Source organism: Anomaloglossus baeobatrachus, chromosome 10, assembly GCF_048569485.1.
Source record: "Anomaloglossus baeobatrachus isolate aAnoBae1 chromosome 10, aAnoBae1.hap1, whole genome shotgun sequence".
Taxonomy (NCBI): Eukaryota; Metazoa; Chordata; class Amphibia; order Anura; family Aromobatidae; genus Anomaloglossus; species Anomaloglossus baeobatrachus.
In genome coordinates this window covers 170,276,146-170,300,682 of record NC_134362.1, presented here as the reverse complement: position 1 = coordinate 170,300,682, position 24,537 = coordinate 170,276,146, and the positions used below count along the sequence as shown (strand labels likewise).

At 48.8% G+C, this 24,537-nt stretch overlaps 1 protein-coding gene across 1 annotated transcript in view; it reads right to left on the bottom strand.

The window, feature by feature from the left end:
- Positions 1-1,491: 1,491 nt before the first annotated feature.
- LOC142254388 (polycystin-1-like protein 2) overlaps positions 1,492-24,537 on the bottom strand; it is an 89,872-nt gene continuing 66,826 nt past the window's right edge. The window contains exons 34-43 of the mRNA XM_075325430.1: positions 23,198-23,332; positions 21,281-21,466; positions 17,620-17,947; positions 17,091-17,224; positions 16,874-17,001; positions 15,052-15,212; positions 7,273-7,483; positions 5,394-5,495; positions 4,974-5,105; positions 1,492-1,887 (exon numbers count right to left, since the gene is read on the bottom strand). Coding sequence (XP_075181545.1) covers positions 1,780-1,887; positions 4,974-5,105; positions 5,394-5,495; positions 7,273-7,483; positions 15,052-15,212; positions 16,874-17,001; positions 17,091-17,224; positions 17,620-17,947; positions 21,281-21,466; positions 23,198-23,332 — 1,625 coding nt within the window. The 3' untranslated portion in view covers positions 1,492-1,779. The remainder of the gene's footprint in view (positions 1,888-4,973; positions 5,106-5,393; positions 5,496-7,272; positions 7,484-15,051; positions 15,213-16,873; positions 17,002-17,090; positions 17,225-17,619; positions 17,948-21,280; positions 21,467-23,197; positions 23,333-24,537) is intronic.

The window sequence follows — 24,537 nt, the reverse complement described above, 5'->3', positions numbered from 1 at the left end:
ATTCTGTCTGTCTGTCTGTCTGTCTTGCTCCAAAATTGTGTCCTTACGGTGACATGTCCTTACGGTGAAAAACAGCGGATTGGCTGCTGGGCTCGCCATGGCCCCGTCCCCCGCACGGATTGGCCGCTCGCCTCGGCTCCTCCCCTCCGCACGGATTGGCCGCTCACCTCGGCTCCTCCCCCCGCACGGATTGGCCGTTCGCCTCGGCTCCTCCCCCCGCACGGATTGGCCGCTCGCCTCGGCTCCTCCCCCCCGCACGGATTGCCTCTCGCCCCGAGGTGAGCGCATCAAGGTCCTGCAGCGGCCGAACACACACACATGCACACACATAAGAACAGACACACACACATACATATAAGAACAGACACACACACACATCAGATCACACTCACTCTCACACACACATCAGATCGCATCCACACACTCACAACATCCCGTGATATCGCTTGCTTCTCAGCGGCGATACTGTGCGTGCAGTGACCTTCCAGGACCTGCCGGAGGATCACATGGCCGGAAGCATGTGGTATCTCCGGATGTTGTGATTGTGTGAACGCTTATGTGTGATATCGTCAGTGTGTGTGTGCGTGTATGCGATCGGATGTGTGTGAGTGTGTTCTGATGTGTGAGTGTGTTCTGATGTGTGAGTGTATGCGATCGGATCTGTGAGTGTCGGCAGAGGAGCACGGCGTGCAGCACAGCTGCTGGGACCGCCCACCGGTGGGCACAGGGAGAAGTGGGGTGTGTGTGTGAGTGTATGCGATTAGATGTGTGCGTGTATACTGTCTGATGTGTGACTGTGGAGCACGATGGGGGGTGCGCAGCATGGGGGATGGAGCACGATGGGGAGTGCGCAGCATGGGGGATGGAGCACAATGGGGAGTGCGCAGCATGGGGGATGAAGCACGATGGGGGGTGCGCAGCATGGGGGATGGAGCACGATGGGGGGTGCGCAGCATGGGGGATGGAGCACGATGGGGGGTGCACACCTCCCCCCAAAACACACACACACACTGCCACACACGCACTGCACAACAACCACACACACACTGGGAACCACAAACACTGCCCTACACAGACACCCACACACACAGACAACGCCGCACACACACAACACCCAACACACAAACACCGCGGCACACACAAATATACGCACATACCGCACAACACACACATTGCACAAAACATACCTCCCCCCAAAACACACACACACCCCACACCCACACAAACCGCGCAACACACAACACTACAGACACACAGCGCTCTACAAATAACGCAACACACGCAACACACAAACAACACCGCTCTCACCCCCCGCCACACCCAGACAACACCCAGAACATGTACAGCCCCTACACAAACACTTGGTAACTACAGACAACAACATCGATATATATATATATATATATATATATATAACAAAAATCATACATTAACTACACAATGCGTAAATTCTAGAATACCCGATGCCTAGAATCGGGCCACCTTCTAGTAGTTTTATAAATACCTCAATATTAATCGGAGATGAATCCGCTAATTAGTAGAACAGGGGTCTATAAGACCCTGACACAGGGGACTTTGAAGTTGTACTCTAGTGCTTTTAAGTGTTTTTTAATTCTTAATGTGTGGCCCTCACATTGATCACACAGCGTCTGTTTCTTGTCTAGTTTGATACATGCTATAGGGTGTGTGATGACTTCTGTAGTAGATTTGCTTGTGTTGCCCATTTATCATATTTATGACCAATTATTCCCATACATGGCACAGGGTACAAATCCTCGGTTATCCGGGTAATCTGCCCTCGTCCCCTCTTTTCTCCTTATGTCGTAATCCAAGGAAGCTGTAAATTTTCATCAACATAAGATCAACAATTTCCTCCTCTTCTGATGCCTGTAAGAGAGATGTAACACAATGACTGATCAAACCACGCATTGTTCAAACCTTGGTGTGGCCGCACGGTTCAGCGCACCCGCGGTGTGGCCGTACAGTTCAGCGCACTCTCTGTGTGGCCGCACAGTTCAGCACATCCTTGCCATTGCCACACAGCTCAGTGCACCCATGGCATAGCCCTACAGATCAGTGCACCCTTGGTTTGCCGTAGAGTTCAATGCACCCTTGACATGGCTGCACAGTTCAGCATCCCCTTGGTGTGGCCGCACACTATAGTTGACCCTCAGTGGGACCGCATAGTTCAGTGCACCCTCGGTGTGACCACATGGTTCAGTGCACTCTCTGTGTGACCACACGGTTCAGTGCACCCTCGGTGTGGCCATACAGTTCAGGGCACCCTCGGTGTGGCTACACAGTTCAGTGCACCCTCGGTGTGACCACACGGTTCAGTGCACCCTCGGTGTGGCCATACAGTTCAGGGCACCCTCGGTATGGCCACACAGTTCAGTGCACCCTCGGTGTGGCCACACAGTTCAGTGCACCCTCGGTGTGGCCACACAGTTCAGTGCACCCTTGGTGTGACCACACAGTTCAGTGCACCCTCGGTGTGGCCACACAGTTCAGGGCACCCTCGGTGTGACCACACAGTTCAGTGCACCCTCGGTGTGGCCACACAGTTCAGTGTACCCTCGGTGTGGCCACACAGTTCAGAACACCCTCGGTGTGGCCACACAGTTCAGAACACCCTCGGTGTGGCCACACAGTTCAGAACACCCTCGGTGTGGCCACACAGTTCAGAACACCCTCGGTATGGCCACACAGTTCAGGGCACCCTCGGTGTGACCTCACTGTTCAGCGCACCCTCAATGTGACGACACTGTTCAGCGCACCCTCGGTGTGGCCGCACAGTTCAGCGCACCCTCGGTGTGGCCACACTGTTCAGCGCACCCTCGGTGTGGCCGCAAAGTTCAGCGCACCCTCGGTGTGGCCGCACAGTTCAGCGCACCCTCGGTGTGGCCGCACAGTTCAGTGCACCTTCACCAACTTGTTTTCCAACTATCTTCTCCCTTCTCTGGCTTCTGTAAAGCCAGAGCTAACAATCAAACATCAACTGATCATGTATAGGGGTTTCCCAAGTCTCCCCCAATAGGTGATGTTAGGCCAAATAAGGATCAAGAATCCTGAATCTTGTACTCTACAGGGTGATAATCTGCTAGTAGCGGCTTAAGCTATGTTCACACCCGAGTTCAGGTCTGTTTCATCTTATGTTCAGAACATATCAGTTGCATAACTTGGAAGGACCCCAATGATTATTATGGGGTCACAGTTCCATTTTATGTCAGTTTTTAGAAAGGAAAGAAAGTTCTAAAAAAATAAGTGAGCCCATAGAAATCATTGGTCACCTCTGCTTCTTTTTCTGTAATGCAATGGATCTGCAAATTCCAAAAATGGAACAGACAAGGGGAGCTCCGGAACTTAGGGGTGTACAAGCCTTACTCCGCTCCCCTCGTAGAGAACACGAGCGATCGGCAGAACATTCAGGTGTGATGGGATAGCGTGAAGAAATAGATATCTTCAAAAATGAGAATTTAACTGAAGGAGACCGGTGATGGCCAATGGACATTGTTCACTATTGTAGGGGTCTTTCATCTGTATCAGTGATGATGCCTCCAAAGACGATGTGCCACCCTGTACTTTTAATTCAGCCTTACACCTCGGCTCAGATGTCTGTGTAACACGGTCCAAGTACAGACTGGTCCGGCCGCAGGTCTACTGATCCAAAGTTGACTATTAGGGTTCAGGTCAGAGATCTAGGGCTGGTCCATCAATTGCGTTTTTTTGCCCGGATCGTGGCAATTCCTTAAGTGTCTACACTTCATGCACAACTTCATGGAGCGGCACAAAATATTTGTATATGTGACGCCCCTGGACTATCAGGTCGTCACAGGATACTGCACGCTCTGTTCCCTTAGTGCAGTATTCAGATCCCTCATGGTTCTGGGTCCCCATCTTACAGTGCAGCCTCCAACAGCAAATCAAATCCTATGAACACCCTGCACCACATCCACAAGGCACACCAGTTGGCAGCTAGAGCGGAATAGGGTCGCCCACCTAGGGGTCAGAAAGGGGAGGTCAGTAGAGTGTGAGTGAAGTAGAGTGAAGAGAAGTGAAGTGGAGTGAAGTAGAGAAAGGAGGGAGCTCCCGAGAGTAGCTGTCTAGGTTGCAGGCGGTGTCTGGGCCTAGAGGAGTGGGACCCCCGGTCGCAGGGGACTGAGGCTAGGTGCCTAGGACCTGTCAAGAGGACGGTCAGCAGCCTGGTCCTATCTCCGGTCTGGGACCAAAGGCACAACGGGGTACACGGACCCTGGGCCGGGGAGAAGCTTCAGGCAACCCGGAAATTAACCTGCGGAGAGCGGTGCCTTTATGAACTGTTCCCACTAGCTCCAGAATCGGGGCACTAACGCAACGAGAGGGATAGGGCATTCCACATACGCAGCCCACAAGATCCCAAGCGTGAGCCCTGAGAGCAGGCTTCCACACTTAGCCACAGTGGGGAGTGGGGCCCGGCAAGTTCCAAACTACCGGGCCACTTCAGTAAATCTCAACCTTGTGCCAGGAGGCAGGTCACAGCACACCAGGCAGCACTGCAGGGGACGGGACCCAGACGAGCTCCCCGAGAGAGGCAGCGGCACCAGAGACTTGGTTTACCCGGTTGTCAGCGTCTGCTTATTGGCTGAGTGAGTAAATGCGTGATCTTCCCATCACGACACCCAGTATAACCTTCCAGAGCCCTGGGGCCTACCCCTACCCGTGGAGGGTAATAATACCTTGCTGCCCCAATCCATCACCCTGGGTACTCCCAACAACGGCAGTGGCAGTACTCCCAATTACCACACACCATGGGTGGCGTCACAAACTATCATCCCCCTGTAAATATCCCCTTTCACTTTAGAGTGTGGCCCCTAATCCCCTGGGTCCAGAGACCCTCGAGCCACGAACTGACACTATCCCAGATCCGAGCGGTCTGATCCACTGCTGGGGCGGCACATACACCTGGTGAGACCATAGTATAATTCCAGTCTTACCTGGTGATTCTTTTGTTCTTCGCTGAATGCCACCAGAATAACCGAAATGAAGAGATTCAGTACCACGAAAGTCATAAAAATAATACAGGATCCAACCAGGAAAGAGCCCAGGATGGGATTATAATCCAGCACCTAAGAATGGACAGAGAGGACAATCAGCAGGAGCCATTGCACTCGAGTCCCTCAGTTGCTTCTGTTTAGAGGCCGAATTCACATGTCTGACATTTGCGGTCTGAGTGTCGACTGTCCAAAACGACCGCGGGTCTCATGATCTTATAGGAATATATAAGACTGTTGAGTTCAGGTTGGGAGACCCACAACCGGGGTGGACACTACACTTCGTACACAGACATTAATGAACTCCCTGGAATAGCTTTGGCCTGCCATGTGCTGCGTTCATGCCCATCTGCCCAACAATACCTCCTCGTAGTTGAAGATTCCCAGTTGAAGGCTGACCATGGTCTTTGCCGAGTCGAACACCGTCTTGTAAGAATTCAGCTTCCATCCAAATATTAAATTACACTGCCAGCACCGGAGGGAGAAAAATATTAAGACTTCTCATCATTTTCCACATACGAACAGTAACTTCTGTAATCAATGATCAGACTAATCAAGTGATCAGGTTCAAGTAAAAAGTAGAAAAAAAGTTTAAAAAAAATATATATAAAAAGGTCAAATAACCCCCTTTTACAACATTAAAAATTAAGAAAACAAATACACATTTGTTAGATCTGACATATCTGAATGCAGCGATATCAAAATATAAAAGAAATAAATTTGAAGACTTTTCATTTATTTTTTTAAATGTCTGAATTTTTTTTCACCGCTTAAAAAAAAAAAATCAACACTATACATGTTTGATATCTACATAATCAAAGTGACCTGGAAAATCAAAGTGCCAGGTCAGATATATGGTAAAATGAACTCTGCAAATAAAAACCCCCAAAGCAATTTCAGAATGTCACTTTTTTTGCTATTTTGCCACAGTTGAAATTTTTGTTTCCCGCTTACCATAACATCATATGATAAAATCAATGGTGTCATTCAAAAGTACAACTCATCCCACAAAAAACAAGCCCTCGTATGACTATATCAAAGAAAAAATAACAAGGTTATGGCTCTTGGAATAAGGAGAGTAAAAAAAAAAAATCCATGGTTCATAAGGGGTTAATTTGTTATTTACATGGAGCACAAGCCATCGGACAGAAAAAAAGAGGATTCATGGGAAAACCTTTTAAAAGAGATTGTCCACTATGGTAAAAATTACCTGCAGGATTTAATTAAAAAAAAAAAACCCAAACAAAAACAATTGCAGTTGGAAGAAGAGGATAAAAAGTGAGAATGCAATAAAGAAAGAATTAATGGTTCTTGGAGGAAGAGGATAAAAAATGAGAATCCAATAAAGAAAGAAACAATGGTTCTTGGAGGAAGAGGATAAAAAATGGGAACGCATTAAAAAAAAGAAACAATGGCTCTTGCAGGAAGAGGAAAAAATGAGAACGCAATAAAAAAAAGAAGCAATGGCTCCTGGAAGAGGAGGATAAAAAATGAGAACGCAACAAAATGAAACAATGGCTCTTGGAGGAAGAGGAAAAAAATGAGTAAGCAATAAAAAAAGAAACAATGGCTCTTGGATGAAGAGGAAAAAAATGAAACACAATAAAAAAAGAAACAATTGCTCTTGCAGGAAGAGAAAAAAATGAGAATGCAATAAAAAAAGAAACAATGGCTCCTGGAAGAAGAGGATAAAAAATAAGAACGCAATAAAAAAAGAAACAATCGCTCTTGAAGGAAGAGGATAAAAAATGAGAATGCAATAAAAAAAAAACACAATGGCTCTTTTGAGGAAGAGGATAAAAAATGAGAATGCAATAAAAAAAAAATACAATGGCTCTTGGAGGAAGAGGAAAAAAAATGAGAATGAAATAAAAAAAGAAACAATGGCACTTGGAGGAAGAGGATAAAAAATGAGAACACAATAAAAAGAGAAACAATGGCTCTTGGAAGAAGAGGATAAAAAATGAAAATGCAAAAAACCCCCCAAAACAATAGCTCTTGGAAGAAGAGGATAAAAAATGAGAATGCAATAAAAACAGAAATAATGGCTCTTGGAGGAAGAGGATAAAAAAAATGAGAACGCAAAAAAAAGAAAGAAACAATGGCCCTTGCAAAAAAGATAAAAAATGAGAACGAAAAAAAACGCAAAAAATTAAGGGGTTAATATTTATTAATTAAACACCCCTTTAAATAAAAGTATGAAACCAACGCTAAAATAAAAGATCACAGAAAATGTACTCACGGCAATGGAATAGGCCAGAAACATTACAGCAATGACTGTAATAAATCCGGAGATGTCTCCCCAGGCTCGGCGCAGGGTCGCTGTAATCATGTTAAGTTTCGGGTTCAGTCTCAGGAGATGCCACAGTTTAATGGTGGACAGAAGCACTAGGAAGGCGATGAGGTAGCCTAGGGCAGCGTCGGCCGCTGCGGTTTCATTGAAGCTTACAAACCTGGAATAAAAGAATACAAAAGAAAACAATGGCAATACCTTATGATATGTCCACTATAATAGGTGCAATAAAAACAATAAACTTATTCATAAAATCTTTGCTTTGTCTCCTAAGGGTGTGTTCACACTGAGCTGTTTGAGAAGCAGAAACTGGAGTAAAATATCAATTCTGTAATTTAGATTTTTATTTTCCATATCGGATAAATATTTTTGAAAATTAATATGTTTTAGTTCAAGCAATGAAAAATGCTTTTATTTTTACACATTTGGTAAAAAGGGAGAGATTTTGTCACGCTCCCCAGCTCCCCTGCCACGCTCCCCGGCTCCCCTGCCACGCTTCCCCACTCCCGTGCCACGCTTCCCGGTCCCCCGCTCCACAGCCTCCATGCTCCCTCACCTGCGTCCTCCAGGCAACCCGGTCCCCGCTCCCGGCGCCCATCTGCGATGCTGAGCCAGCCCGGCACTTCTGCCTCCTGTGCACCGCTTCCTGCTCTGGCTTCTGGCACCCGGGCCTCGCGCATGTGCATTAGGGCACGCGCGCGGTCATTGACCCTCTCTTAAAGGGCCAGCGTCCTCCAACAGGATATTGAAGAATCAGGTACAGGGTATATAGGGGATCCTTTCCAAGTGGGCGGGGCCTGTTCTTCGTGTTTGCTAAGCTAGGAGTCAGGTCTCCCTGTGCCTTGTCCCGTACTCACCTATCTCTCTTGTAGAGTCGCTCCTGTCTCGCCAACCGGTCCTGACGGTTCCAGAACCCCGAACGGTGCCTGTCCGCCATCTCATCAGTCCCTACGATCTCTGATCCCTGGATCCGTGTGGTGACCAACCTCCTCGCTCAGCTGCTTCCGGACTCTGCTTGACATCATCTCGGCCTCCGAACCTGAGCTCCGTCACCCGGACTACCTTCAGAGACTCCATGGTCCCAGGGACTTCTTCACTCCACTCCTCTGAATGGACTGTCCTGCTACCCGTAGTGCTCCGGCTACCGGGTACCTTGCCCTTGGTAGGGTGCTCAGTCCAGTGGATCCACCTCCTGGGCCTACCCGTCCTCCTGGTCCTAACAGTAAGAATAGGCCATGGATCCCCCCGAAGCACTAGCGTCCCAGCTGGCCGGATTGCAGCAGGAACTCGGACGACAGCGCGAGACCCAGTCCCGCATGCTGGCCTTCATGTCCTCGGTGGACACCCACCTGAATACGCTGCAAGCAACAGCCACGTCCCTGGCATCTCAGTCTTCACCAGCAGAGTCCACGGCCGCAGTTCCCGTGGCAGCTTCCTCGGAAGCCTCTAAACTCCGCTTGGCCTCTCCACCCCGATATGCCGGAGATCCTAAGACCTGCAGAGGATTCTTGAATCAGTGCTCCCTCCACTTTAAGCTGCTTCCGCATCTGTTTGCCTCCGACCAAGCCAAGGTGGCGTTTGTAATGTCCCATCTAGAGGGTGAGGCACTGGCCTGGATGAACCCCTTGTGGGAGAAGGAGGACCCTGTAACTACTAACATCCAGGAATTCCTGCAGTTGTTTAGAACTACCTTTGACGAACCCGGACGTGCCGCCGCGTCCGCCTCATCACTCCTCAGGCTACGTCAGGGGACCTTGACGGTGGGCCAATATGCCATCCGCTTCCGCACCTTGGCCTCAGAATTAGGGTGGAACAATGAGACCCTAACCACCGCCTTCTGGGAAGGACTCTCCAGTTGTATTAAGGACGAGCTGGCCGGTCGCGATGTTCCTTCCACCCTGGATGCCCTGATCGCACTAGCCACCCGCGTGGACCTCCGTTTTCAGGAACGATCCAAAGAGGTGTCCCGCAAGAGACGTCCGATACGGCATTCCTCTCCTCCGCAGAAGCCCGCCGTACCTCAGTCAACGTCGTCTGGCGTCTGTCCACGAGCCCATGCAGATTGATCGTTTGCGGCAGTCTGAACAACGCCGAGCAGAACAGCTCGCCAAGGGCCTCTGCTTCTACTGCGGAGAGGGCACACACCTGCTACGTTCCTCTCCAGAGAGGCCGGGAAACTCCAAAGCCTAGGGTTGGTAGGAGAGGCCACCCTAGGTACTGGGACTCTCTCAGACCCGGTTACGTGGACTGTTCAAGTGACAGTGGGAGAGACACGGTTCACGGCAGAGGCGTACCTCGATTCTGGGGCAGCAGGCAATTTCATCCAGCAGGCATCGGTGGACAAGTGCCAGGTGCCGGTTACTCCACTCGACAAACCTCTCGTGATTGCCTCTGTAGATGGGAGACCCCTCTCTGACACCATCTCGTGGATCACCAAGCCTGTAGAACTACGTATCGGTGCCCTGCACACCGAGAAAATCACTCTCTACGTCCTCCCGCACATGTCTCATCAAATCCTGCTGGGACTCCCCTGGTTACGGACACACGAACCGTCGGTCAGCTGGCGTGCTGGCGAAATTACCCGATGGGGCTCCTCTTGCCACGAGAAATGCCTGAAGTCCATACAGCCCATCCGACGACCTCCGGTTCCGGAGTCCCTACCAGGACTGCCTTTGGCCTATTGGTCCTTCGCGGACGTTTTTGATAAAAAAGAATCAGAGGTACTGCCGCCACATCGTCCTTATGACAGTGCCATCGACCTACTCCCGGGAACCATACCACCTCGAGGACGGATATATCCTTTGTCCCCTGCTGAAACAAGAGCCATGGCTGCCTACATCACTGAGAACCTGGCAAGGGGATTCATCCGGAGATCCTTCTCTCCTGCTGGAGCAGGCTTCTTCTTCGTTAAGAAGAAAGAGGGCGACCTGCGCCCCTGCATTGACTACCGGGGATTGAACCAAATCACCGTAAAGAATAAATACCCCCTGCTACTCATCCCCGAATTGTTTGATCGGCTTAGAGGAGCTTGTGTGTTTACCAAGTTGGATCTTCGTGGTGCCTACAACCTGGTCCGCATCCGCTCTGGGGACGAATGGAAGACCGCATTTAACAGTCGCGATGGGCACTACGAGTATTGTGTGATGCCCTTCGGCCTGTGTAACGCACCGGCAGTCTTTCAAGAATTAGTGAACGACGTGTTCCGGGACCTTCTCTACGTCTGTGTGGTGGTATATCTGGATGACATCCTGGTCTTCTCCCCGGACCTCCAGACCCACAGAGAGAACGTGCAGCTGGTACTACAAAGACTGAGAGAGAATCGCCTGTACGCCAAGTACGAGAAGTGTGTCTTCGAGCAGTCTTGTCTTCCCTTCCTGGGTTACGTAATCTCCGATACCGGCCTGCAGATGGACCCAGAGAAGGTCTCTTCCATTCTCAACTGGCCCCCTCCTTCCAGACTGAAGGCAATTCAACGTTTTCTTGGCTTTGCGAACTATTACCGCCAGTTCATCCCTCACTTCTCTGCCCTGACTGCACCTCTCTGTGCCTTGACCAAGAAGGGGGCTAATCCGAAGGACTGGTCACCTGCGGCCCACGCCGCGTTTGGCTCCCTGAAGCGGGCATTTGCTTCCTCTACTGTGCTCCACCGTCCTGAGTTAAACCGACAGTTCACCGTGGAGGTGGATGCCTCCTCCTCTGGAGCCGGGGCAGTGCTCATGCAGAAGTCCTCCACCGGGAAGATGGTTACCTGCGGTTACTTCTCCAAGAGCTTCTCAGCGCCTGAACGCAACTACACCATCGGTGACCGAGAGCTATTAGCAGTCAAGCTGGCTCTGGAAGAATGGCGCTACCTTCTGGAGGGAGCAGTGTACCCCGTGATCATTTACACGGACCACAAGAACCTGGAATATCTGTGGTCTGCTCAGCGACTGAACCCACGACAAGCCAGGTGGTCCTTGTTCTTTGCCAGGTTCGATTTCCAACTCCATTTTCGGCCTGCGGATAAGAATGTGCGAGCAGATGCCTTGTCCAGGTCATTCGTGCCCATGGAACAGGAGGAGGAGACATCCCAACCCATCATCTGCCCAAGTAAAGTCATTCCAGTGGCTCCTGTCACTCTGAAACTGACAGACAAAAAGTCTTGCACTGGGGCCATGCCTCGAAAATAGCCAGCCATGCTAGTCAGAAGAGAACATGGAGTACAATTGTACGTCACTATTGGTGGCCATCCCTTCGCACGGACGTCACGTCCTTTGTCTCAGCCTGCTCCTCTTGTGCCCGGAACAAGATGCCCAAACACCTGCCATATGGTCGTCTTCTGCCGCTGCCAATTCCCTCCGTTCCATGGCAACACATTGCAATGGACTTTATTACAGACTTGCCCTTGTCCTCCGGACACACGGTCATATGGGTCGTGGTGGACCGTTTCTCCAAGATGGCTCATTTCGTCCCTATGGCTGGACTGCCCTCTGCCCAGGAGCTCGATGACGGCTACATACAGCACATTTTCCGGTTGCATGGCTTTCCATCACACATTGTGTCTGACAGAGGAACTCAGTTTACCTCGCGCTTCTGGAGGGCTCTCTGCAAACATCTGGGAGTGGCTCTGGACTTTTCTTCGGCCTACCATCCTCAGTCGAATGGCCAAGTGGAACGAGTCAATCAGATCCTGACCTCCTTCTTACGTCACTATGTTAACACCCATCACGACGATTGGTCCACGCTCCTTCCCTGGGCTGAATTTTCCCATAACCATCACGTCAGTGAGTCCTTCTCCAGCTCTCCCTTCCATGTCGTTTACGGACTTCAGCCTTCCGTCCCATTGCCTGTATCTTCTTCCTCGGATGTCCCTGCTGCTGATACCGTAGTCCGTGACTTTTCAACAATTTGGGACTCTGTCAAGACGTCCCTTGGACGCGCTTCCCTGCGGATGAAGAGACACGCGGACAAGAGGAGTCTGGATCCTCCGTGTTTCTCTCCAGGAGATCTGGTCTGGCTTGCTTCCAAATATGTCAGATTGAAGCTACCATCGTACAAGCTGGGTCCTCAATACATCGGGCCGTTTAAAGTCATCGGCAAGATCAATGAGGTCTCCTACAAGCTGCAGCTCCCGACCACGATGAGGATACCCAACTCCTTCCACGTCTCCCTGCTCAAGCCGGTTGTCCTTGGTCCCTTCTCCGCTGCTGCCAGTTCTGCTCCTCCTCCTATTGCTGACGATGACATCTATGCGGTAAGGGATATCGTGGCCATGAAGACCGTGCGGGGCCGACAGTTCTTCCTGGTGGACTGGGCTGGGTATGGTCCTGAGGATAGGTCCTGGGAACCCCGGGAGAATGTGGGTACTCCTCTGATACGTGCCTTCCTGTCCCGGTTGCGGGGAGGGGGGCGTAGGGGAGGGGGTACTGTCACGCTCCCCCGGCTCCCCTGCCACGCTCCCCGGCTCCCCTGCCACGCTCCCCGGCTCCCCTGCCACGCTTCCCCGCTCCCGTGCCACGCTTCCCGGTCCCCCGCTCCACAGCCTCCATGCTCCCTCACCTGCTTCCTCCAGGCAACCCGGTCCCCGCTCCCGGTGCCCATCTGCGATGTTGAGCCAGCCCGGCACTTCTGCCTCCTGTGCACCGCTTCCTGCTCTGGCTTCTGGCACCCGGGCCTCGTGCATGCGCATTAGGGCGCACGGTCATTGACCCTCTCTTAAAGGGCCAGCGTCCTCCAACAGGATATTGAAGAATCAGGTACAGGGTATATAGGGGAATCCTTTCCAAGTGGGCGGGGCCTGTTCTTCGTGTTTGCTAAGCTAGGAGTCAGGTCTCCCTGTGCCTTGTCCCGTACTCACCTATCTCTCTTGTAGAGTCGCTCCTGTCTCGCCAACCGGTCCTGATGGTTCCAGAACCCCGAACGGTGCCTGTCCGCCATCTCGTCAGTCCCTACCATCTCCGATCCCTGGATCCGTGTGGTGACCAACCTCCTCGCTCAGCTGGTTCCGGACTCTGCTTGACATCATCTCGGCCTCTGAACCTGAGCTCCGTCACCCGGACTACCTTCAGAGACTCCGTGGTCCCAGGGACTTCTTCACTCCACTCCTCTGAACGGACTGTCCTGCTACCAGTAGTGCTCCGGCTACCGGGCACCTTGCCCTCGGTAGGGTGCTGAGTCCAGTGGATCCACCTCCTGGGCCTACCCGTCCTCCTGGTCCTAACAGATTTCAACCTTTATGGGTTTTTTTTGGGGTGGTGGGTTTATAAATGAAATTTTTTTTTTAATGTTTTTTCTTTCATTTTATTTGAGTATCCTTAGGGGATCTCTTGATTGCCTATATAGCAGATGATCTCTTATGAAGACCAGCCATGGACTGGTCTTCATGGATGAACTCACATGGCAGACACGCCAACCTTCTTAAAGCCACCGGCAGTAAAGACAACCAACTGGCACCCCACGATCTTGTCGTATGGAGTACTGGTGGTCATCAGGAGTGACATCCGCCACCTTGAAAACTTTTTTTCATTTAGGTGCCTGCTGATGGTCAATGTTAGATTTAAAGTACTGTACTTTTATCTAGTTGCCACCATTCCTGTCTAATATGTATTGGGGTGTCCTAACTTTTGCAGATTTCTATTTTATAAATAGGCTAGTGAATAATTTATTGATCTAAATATATTTATCCTGCTATCAGACACACTGACCACACATAGGCATTTGTCAAAAATATTTAATTTTTGTAAGTGCAGTGTCAATCAGAACTGTGTGTTGAAGGAGGAACTAGAGTCCCCAAAAATGCAAACTAAGGGGGTCTAATGGTGCATGGAGACCTTGGCCGTGGCAAGGATGCACTGAAACTAAAGCCCCCTGATTAGCATTTGGAAGTGTGTGTGGGAGGAAGGTATTGGAGTCCCTAAAAATGCAAAATGAGGGGGTCTAATGGTGCGCGGAGACCTTGCCGTGGAAAGGGTGCACTGAAACTAAAGCCCCCTCATTTGTGTTTGGAAGTGTGTGTGGGAGGGAGGTATTAGAGTCCCTAAAAATGGAAAATGAGGGGGTCTAATGGTGCGCGGAGACCTTGCCGTGGAAAGGGTGCACTGAAACTAAAGCCCCCTCATTTGCATTTGGACGTGTGTGTGGGAGGGAGGTATTAGAGTCCCTAAAAATGCAAAATGAGGGGGTCTAATGGTGCGCGGAGACCTTGACCGTGGAAAGGGTGCACTGAAACTAAAGCCCCCTCATTTGCATTTCGAAGTGTGTGGGAGGCAGGTATTAGAGTCCCTAAAAATTAAACTTGAGGGGGTCTAATGGTGCGCGGAGACCTTGGCTGTGGAAAGCGTGCACCGAAGCCACCCTTATTTGCATCTGGGTTACAGGTTAGTTGCTCAGGCCACTAAAATGTCCAGTGCCAATATGATTTATAGAAGGGCTAAGTCCCCCATATCTCTGCCATTTGGGGGGTGACAGCCACTAATGTAACAGCCAAGTGAGAACAGTTTTTCACCATTTTGCTTTTTTATTGCTTTATTTCCTAGTTAAAATCAGATTAAGTAACTTGCTTCTTTCTCGCTGCAAAGAAGGTTCAAAGTACGTTCTCCGAACCAACGGCCCCTAATGCCAGCAAATATTCCACGCTGACTGCTCTGCCGTGTGATACTGTGCACCGGCTGCACCTTCCATACATACAAAGCATGTCACGTTATGTGAGTGTATGGAGGATGAATCATGCGGATGACATTTACAACTTACTCATCGCTATGGTCCTGGTAGTAGTTGATTTCTCGGTTTCCAAGGACGGTTCTTTTCACAAAGACAGATAAAGCGCTCCAACTGATCAGAATGATCGCCAACTCCAGCACGTTCCACTTGCTCCGGAAATATCCCCATCTCAGCGTCTTCAGAAGTTTTCCCTGTAATCAGTGTACAATATAACGTTACCTAAAATGTAAGTGAACTTATCAAAAACCTTGATGTGATGGTGATGTCAGAAGTTATGACATGTGGTGGTCCGCGAGCAGAGACCCGCGCTGAGCACTTAGACAAAGGAGCCACTCTCCTCTGAGACTGAAGAAGGGTTCAATGGTTTATTCAGTCAGTGCCCATCTGCATACTCCTGCTCCTCTGTATTAGGGGCCGGTGTGGATTTAAGCACCAATTACGTGACTCCTGAATCCCACGGCATCCCACACCGAGTCCCGGGGCATCGCCCTACCCATGGAGGGCTACGACACCTTGCTGCCCCACTTCATCACTCCGGGTACTCCCAAAGGCAGCGGCGGTACTCCCAAATTACCATACACAACGGGTGGCGTCACGAACTATATAAATTCCCCTGTAAATACCCCCTTTCATTTGAGTTGCCGCACGACCCCCAGGTCTGGAGACCCTCGAGCCACAGCGATCCCGGATCCGAGCAGCTCGGCTGCTTCCCTGGTGGCGGCACACCTTGACTTAGGTATGGTTGTTCTGTTTCTCTTCCTAATGCTTGTACACTAAACTGGTAAAGATCCACCTCCGGCTCGGGGTGTACACTGCTAGGGCGAAGCTAACATTTTTTTGTCTACTTAGTGTCAGCCTCCTAGTGACAGCAGCATACACCCACGGTCCTGTGTCACCCAATGAAGACTCAGGGAAAGAGATTTTACAGTGAGTACACAAAAATCCTTCTTTTTTGGTGTATGCAGCTCTTATGAAAACCTGTGAGTCTCTATGGTAACAGACTACAAACCCTGTGTAGTCTGGTCCTGCAGTCACACTTCTTTCCTCTTGTCCTTTACTTCTTGCTAAGCTACTGGCGTTACGTAAACAAGAAACATCTGAAGCTTCTGAAAATTCAGGAGCAAGATGCAAGGAAACCAAGAAAGCACGACCACAAGTTTGCAAAATCTTGCCTCAAGTATAATATATAAAGGGGTATTCCGATCATACCATTACCCACAGGATGGGTATGAACTATTGGATCAGAGGTGGACCGGCGGACAAGACTGCATCTGAAGTGGGAAATTTGGTCCACTGTTTAAGTGTAGTGGAGATCACGCATGCCCATCGTTATGGGACTGTCAGAAATGGCCGAACCCTGTCAATAGGACTGTTGGAGATGGCCGATCGCTGTCCGCAGGACTGTCAGAGATGGCCAAATGCTGTATTTAGGACTGTCGGTGATCGTCGAACGCTGTCCACAGGACTGTCGCAGATGGCTCAACGCTGTCCACAGGACTGTCGCAGACGGCTCAAAGCTGTCCACAGGACTGTCGGAGATGGCCCAATGCTGTCTACAGGACTGTCAGAGATGGTCAAATGTTGTCTATAGGACAATTGGAGATGGCCGATTGGTGTCCACAGGACTGTTGGACATGGCTGAGAGTTGTTCCTGCCAGTTCCATAAACTCTAAATCGTAGGCGCCATTCAAATGGGGATACAAGTCCTCCATTATGGTGATTGGAGAGGCTCCCATAGGTTTGACCCCCACAATCTTGTGGTTATCACGCTTCCTGTAGCCACATGCTAACTCTTTATGCTATGTGGATTATATAATATAATTATCTTTGGACTATAACCAGACTTCTATACCTGTACCACCATATAGTAAATGACGAAGAGAAAATATAGAACTTCAGCAGCCACAACAAAGATATGTAAGCCATCGGTGTATGGATACAAGCGGATGCTCTGCAGATTAACGCGAGTCAGGAAGGTGCCTTAACGACAAGAAGAAGAAAGTGATGCTCCAATTTACTTTCCATAGTTCCTAATCATTAGTTTACAAATTTATTGTCGGCGCTCTCACCTAATGCATTTGTCTCCAACATCAGCCTGACGAGACAGAAGAGATTGACGTTCGCGTTGTATATGGTAAACTCCACAAAAACTGCCCGGGTGTAAGTGTCCAGCCAGACATTGTTAAAGAGATATTGCAGAATCCTGCGAGGGATAAAGTGATTAAAATATTAATATCCAATGTTATCTACATATAAAGGGTTAATATCCGGCAGTGGCTATCTAATATCCGGCAGTGGCTATCTAATATCCGGCAGTGGATATCTAATATCCGGCAGTGACTATCTAATATCCGGCAGTGGCTATCTAATATCCGGCAGTGGATATCTAATATCCGGCAGTGGATATCTAATATCCGGCAGTGGATATCTAATATCCGGCAGTGGATATCTAATATCCGGCAGTGGATATCTAATATCCGGCAGTGGATATCTAATATCCGGCAGTGGATATCTAATATCCGGCAGTGACTATCTAATATTCGGCAGTGGTGCACTTTACTGTATGTCAGATGGCGGATTTGGGTTGTATGAACTTACTCAGATGCTGCAGCTCGGTCTCCTCCCAGATCCACCACGTAGCCCCCTCCACGGTATGTGGTCACTCGTCCCCATGTTGGGTGACTTCTGAGCTTGGCCTGGCTCTGGTAGATCCACGCAGAGTAGAAATCAGATGAGTTGCTGAGAGTGGAGATATTCCACTGCTCGCCGTACTGCTCCATATCTTCTGCATCCAAAGAATAAGGAGCCCGACAGTCTTCAATTATGGTTTGTAGAACATCAGCTACTGGACAGGAGTCCTTCTTGACTCGAACTTGTCGAATTCTTGCGCTGCCAACAAGTTTTGAGTTGCCGTCTGTTACGAAGCCTGTGTTATAATAAGCAAAAAAATAAAATAAAATTAGTTAATGGTTTCAAAGAGCCTGGTAAAGAGATCTAGGTTACTACACGGGACCTTAGATCTGAACTCTCGAATATAAGTCATGATTTCTCACCAATGCGTGCTTACATGGTCAACACTCCATTCATATCTATGAGAAGGTGATTGCCGAATGCTGCACTTGCTGTTGGTTTTTTGAAGACGTATAATAGGGCTCAGGAGTAGAGATCGATTCATAGCACTATGGTCTAGGGGCCACTTCAGGAGCACCATAAGCCACCTTCTACCCACCAGCATCTCCGATGCCAGTTCTGATTATTAATCCTGGTGCATTGTCATGCGTGCATCATACCACAATGAGGACCTCGTACTGAGCCTTAGGGGCACTTTGCACGCTGCGACATCGCAAGCCGATGCTGCGATGCCGAGCACGATAGTCCCCGCCCCCGTCGCAGCTGCGATATCCTTGTGATAGCTGCCGTAGCGAACATTATCGCTACGGCAGCTTCACATGGACTCACCTGCCCTGCGACGTCGCTCTGGCCGGCGACCCGCCTCCTTATTAAGGGGGCGGGTCGTGCGGCGTCACTGCAATGTCACACGGCAGGTGGCCAATAGGAGCGGAGGGGCGGAGATGATCGGGATGTAAACATCCCGCACACCTCCTTCCTTCCGCATATCCTACGGAAGCCGCGGTGACGCCGGTAGGAGATGTTCCTCGCTCCTGCGGCCTCACACACAGCGATGTGTGCTGCCGCAGTAGCGAGGAACAACATTGGATCGTCGCATCAGCGTAATCATGGATTGCGCCGACGCTGCACCGATGATACGATTACGACGCTTTTGTGCTCATTAATCGTATCATCGAACCTTTACACACTACGATGTCGCATGCGATGCCGGAAGTACGTCATTTTCAATTTGACCCCACCGACATCGCAGGTGCGATGTCGTAGTGTGCAAAGCCCGCCTTAGAATTATAAGATGTGCTGGGGATTCTAGTAGGAATCATCATCATGTATCACATAGATTTTGTTGTGGTTTCATTGTGGATTTATACTTTTAAATACCTTTTTTGCCATTTTCATTCACATTAATTCGGCAGATGCCTAGATTGTAATATGAAACGCTGCTGAGTTGTGTGATTGCAGGATCTGTAATGATTATCTCCGAACTCCATGTTCAGTGTGTATTTGTGTGTACATATCATATATTTCTTTACTCTGTGTAATGGATTTCATTGCTTATTTTAGATAGGAGCCACATGTGATTTCTTTGTTTAAATCGAAATATTGAAAATGAGAAGCTCAGGAATGTGAAAATAAGAAGTGTATGTCACACCTAGACTAGTCTAGCGAGCGTACCCACCCCCGTCGCTTGTGCGTCACGGGCAAATCGCTGCCCGTGGCGCACAATATAGTTCGGAGCTGTCGCACGGACTTACCTGCCTAGCGACGTCGCTGTGGCCGGCGAACGGCCTCCTTTCTAAGGGGGCGGTTTGTGCGGCGTCACAACGGCGTCACTAAGCGGCCGCCAAATAGAAGCGGAGGGGCGGAGATGAGCGGACGTAACATCCCGCCCACCTCCTTCCTTCATCATTGCCGGCGGCCGCAGGTAAGCTGTAGTTCGTTGTTCCCGAGGTGTCACACGTAGCGGTGTGCTGCCTCAGGAACGACGAACAACCTGCGTCCTCAACAATCAACGATTTTTTGAAAATGAACGACGTGTCAACGATGGACGATTTGGTGAGTATTTTCCATTGTTAACACTCACTCATTGGTGTCACACGCAACGACGTCGCTAACGATGCCGGATGTGCGTCACGGAATCCGTGACCCCGGCGATATATCGTTAGATACGTCGTTGCGTGTGACGGGGCCTTTAGAGCTGAGTGCAAAGGATACTAACATTTAAACAGAAGGAGATAAGCTGAGCCAATTAGCATGCTACAATGTATATCCAAGAAATTCCTATATAACTGAGTGACGATTTTGTAATAAAAGCACTTTGTGTAGACATAGAGGGAGCTGCTTTGATGCATAACTGTCTCAGCAGGGCTATCTACGTATGTACGTAGTCTCGGTGATTTAATCTGGAGCAGGCACAAAGTCTCATACATCCCATGCTGAGTCGTAATCACAATTGTGGGGTGCAAAGGGCAAACTAATTGGGAGGCTTTTGTAAAAATGCCATGTCTATTCTATAGGGGGCTTTACACGCTGCGACATCGCTAGCGTTTGCTAGCGATGTTGCGAGCGATAGCACCCGCCCCCGTCGTTGGTGCAATATGTGGTGATCGCAGCCGTAGCGAACATTATCGCTACGGCAGCTTCACACGCACATACCTGCTGTGCAACGTTGCTGTGACCGCCGAACAATCCCTCCTTCAAGGGGTAGGTGCGTTTGGCGTCATAGCGACGTCACAGCAGCGTCACTAAGCGGCCACCTAATAGCAGAGGAGGGGCGGAGATGAGCGGCCGGAACATGCCGCCCACCTCCTTCCTTCCGCATTGCCGGTGGACGCAGGTAAGGAGTTGTTCATCGCTCCCGCGGTGTCACAAGTAGTGATGTGTGACGCCACAGGAACGACAAACAACATCGTACCTGTGGCAGCAACGATATTAAGGAAATGAACGACGTGACACTCCTAGGTTGTACACGCTGCAATGTCGCTAACGGCGCCGGATGTGCGTCACTAACGATGTGACTCCGACGATATATCATTACCGGTGTCGCAACGTGTAAAGCCCCCTTTAGGTTCATCGCGATTACGGCAAACCAATTTATATAGGTATTGTTTTTAACAAATACATATATGTATGTCATCATATTCTCAGAGCTGAAACAATTTTGGAGAACACAGCACTTTTTTCTTTATTGCATTTGCGTTTTTTTTATTTTAGGTGTTCACTTTATGATTTGTTAATTGACAAAGTAATTTAAGAAAGTTTAATGGACGTGAGCAATGCTAGCGTGTTGGGATCCTGGATTTTCAGAAGTGTATAAGACATTTCTGCACCATTTCTGCATCTCTTGGCAGGAATAACATGAGTTTTTGCTATGTTTGTTTCGAAGAGTTTTTGGTGCAGGTTTCCCGTTCATTAATATAGGTGAAATCTGCAGCAACACACTTAAATCTGTAGAATGTCCATCATTTCACTCTGCACCAAATCTGCAAAGAAAAAATACTCAACGTGTTCATGAGACTCCAGGATTCTCATTCACTTAGCTGGCATCAGGAAACCCTTCAGGTTATGTGACAATTCAGCACTGAAAAACGCGACGTGTGCACACAGCCTTATACTGATAAGTCACACCAACCTGGAAATGTTCCATATAAATTATTGATGAAGGTGGTGTTGGCCCAGGTAAAGAAATCTTGATAACTACACACTTTCTCCAGTCCATCAGTGAAGCTGCTCTCGATGTGCTTATTTAGCTGGTAAGAGTTTGGATCTCTCTGCCCATATGCAACGAGAAGAAGCATCCAGAGGAATCCCAAGTATGCTGCAAGACAGAAGGCACACAGGCTGAGTCCTGGATAACAGATAAATTCTGCTTTACATCCACTTTTCTTGGACCCCTATGGACAGCAACGTCTGATTCTGATCTGAAGACTGTTGGCCGACACCCCCATACACATAACATTGTTAGCTGACACCCCCATACACATAAGACAGTCTGCCAATGCCCCCATACACATATGACAGTCTGCCGACATTCCCATACAGATAAGACCATCTGCCTACACCCCCATACATAAAAAACTGTCAGCTGACACTCCCATACACATAAGGCTGTCGGCTGCACCCCCATACATAAAAGACTGTCGGCCAACACCCCCATACACATAAGATAGCCTGACGACGCCCCCATACACATAAAACAGTCTGCCGATGCCCCCATACACATAAGACAGTCTGCCGACATTCCCATACAGATATGACCATCTGTCTACACCCCCATACATAAAAGACTGTCGGCCGACACTCCCATACACATAAGACCATCTGCCAACACCCCCATACACATAAGACTGTCGGCCAACACCCCCATACACATAAGACTGTCGGCCAACACTCCCATACACATAAGACTGTCGGCCAACACTCCCATACACATAAGACTGTCGGCCAACACTCCCATACACATAAGGCCATCTGCCTACACCCCCATACACATAAGACTGTCGGCCAACACCCCCATACACATAAGACTGTCGGCCAACACTCCCATACACATAAGACCATCTGCCAACACCCCCATACACATAAGACTGTCGGCCAACACCCCCATACACATAAGACTGTCGGCCAACACTCCCATACACATAAGACTGTCGGCCAACACTCCCATACACATAAGGCCATCTGCCTACACCCCCATACACATAAGACAGTCTGCCTACACTCCCATACACATAAGACTGTCTGCCAGCACTCCCATACACATAAGGCTGTCGACCGATATCCCCATACACATAAGACTGTCAGCCGACACCCTCACACAGAGAAGACTGTCAGCCTACACTCCCATACACATAAGACTGGTGGCAGACACCCTTATACACATAATACTGTCTGCAACACCCCCATACACATAAGACTGTCGGCCGACATCTCCATACACATAAGACTGTCGGCAGCACCCCTCAATATCGGCGGGTTCAGCTGACATTAGTCTCATGTGTATGGGGGCCTTAAGGCAAAGACGACATTCTTCCTGTGCTCCACGCTGAGTGATGTATTATGGTTTTCATCTAAAATCTCTAAACACAGTTTTATGTCTGACCCCTCAATGGAGCCCTCCAATATCATGGGTCAGAAAGTCTCTTTGAGCTCCATATTGCCTCCATTCTATCAGTGTCTGCCTTTTTAGGTTGACAGTGGTCTACCACGCCCTTGTGTCCACCTAAAAACACATTGACACTAATGTAGACCAAATTCAGTCTAAAGTGACCGTCTCACCCATATTGGGAGGCATATTGTAACGCTTGCCATAATATACTATAGTGGGCCAAAAAGTGAGAAAATGACGCCGTTAGATTTTGTCTTACGGGCCTTGGTTTTTGTTTTTTTTTTGGGGGGGGCGCTAATTAAATAGCCATTATGGCATATTTCAGTTCTGCAATAGTCTATTTGTTGTTTTTTTTAATTTGTGCCTTTTTATTTTATAGGTTTTTTAATGTTTGCCATTGTGTGGAGTTTTTAGGGTTTCTAGAGTATGGTGAACACTTACCAAGTATTTCCCGTATTAGAGCAAACACCTTTTGCTCCTTTATATACATATTCTTCATTCTTGAGACGTCGGTAGGAGGAGGCGGCTGGTAAACGTTACTGTCTCTGTGGGATTCTAGAAAGAGGTTTGTATCTCCTGCGGGAATATGATTGACTTATATCAGTAAGCTACATGTAAAAGTCTTTTATGATCAACATCTAATGTAAAAAGCGAGAGGTTACAGGTTTATAACTGTAAGGATGGGTACATGTGGCCATTTGTTTCTTCATGGATGGGGGTCCAGCCCGTCGGACACGCACCAATTCTTCCCCATGATATATTGGAGTGGCAGTGGACATATCCGACCGCCAATCCATCCATTCATTCCCTATGAGCCTGCAGAAAAAAGCTGAGCACGGCACTCTCTACCCCTATAGGGAATAAATGCAGTAGGGGTAGAGCATGTGCGACAGGAATTAGAGCCGTAGAATAAAACTAATATGAACAGAAACCAATGTAATATACTCCTAGAAACCAGCAAATGTTTAACATGGCTTTAAGCAGGAGGTAGAGATTATGGCAACTTGTCACTAGACTGTGTACCTTCCTAGAGAAAGTTTAACCAGGGTATCGTATATGAAATGTAAACTTTGCCCCAGAGAATCCGCATAGTATCCTAGCAATTCACTTAAAGGGGTATTTCAAGAATTTAAAGGTATGCCCTATCTTATGACTGTTGGGGGCTCTACTACTGGGAACCCTTATGATCCCCAGTACTGCTGGCATTAACGTATATATACACTCATGGCATCTAGTGAATAACCAGTGGTTAGTAAGTTTTTCTCCCTGTCACCTAGTGGATAATCAATGGTTACTAAGCTATTCCCTGTGGCATCTAGTGCATAACCAATGGTTAGTAAATTATTCCCTTTAGCATCTAGTGTTTAACCAGTGGTTAGTAAGTTATTCCCCCTGGCATCTATTAGATAACCAGTAGTTAGTAAGTTATTCCCTCTGGCATCTAGTGGATAACCAGTGGCTAGTAAGTTATTCCTCCTGGAATCAAGTGGATAACCAGTGGTTAGTAAATTATTCCTCTTGGAACCTAGTGGATAACCAGTGGTTAGTAAGTTATACCTCTTGGAATCCAGTGGATAACGAGTGGTTAGTAAGTTATTCCTCTTGGAATCTAGTGGATAACCAGTGGTTAGTAAATTATTCCCCCTGGCATCTATTAGATAACCAGTAGTTAGTAAGTTATTACTCCTGGAATCTAGTGGATAACCAGTGGTTAGTAAGTTATTCCTCCTGGAATCTAGTGGATAACCAGTGGTTAGTAAGTTATTCCTCTTGGAACCTAG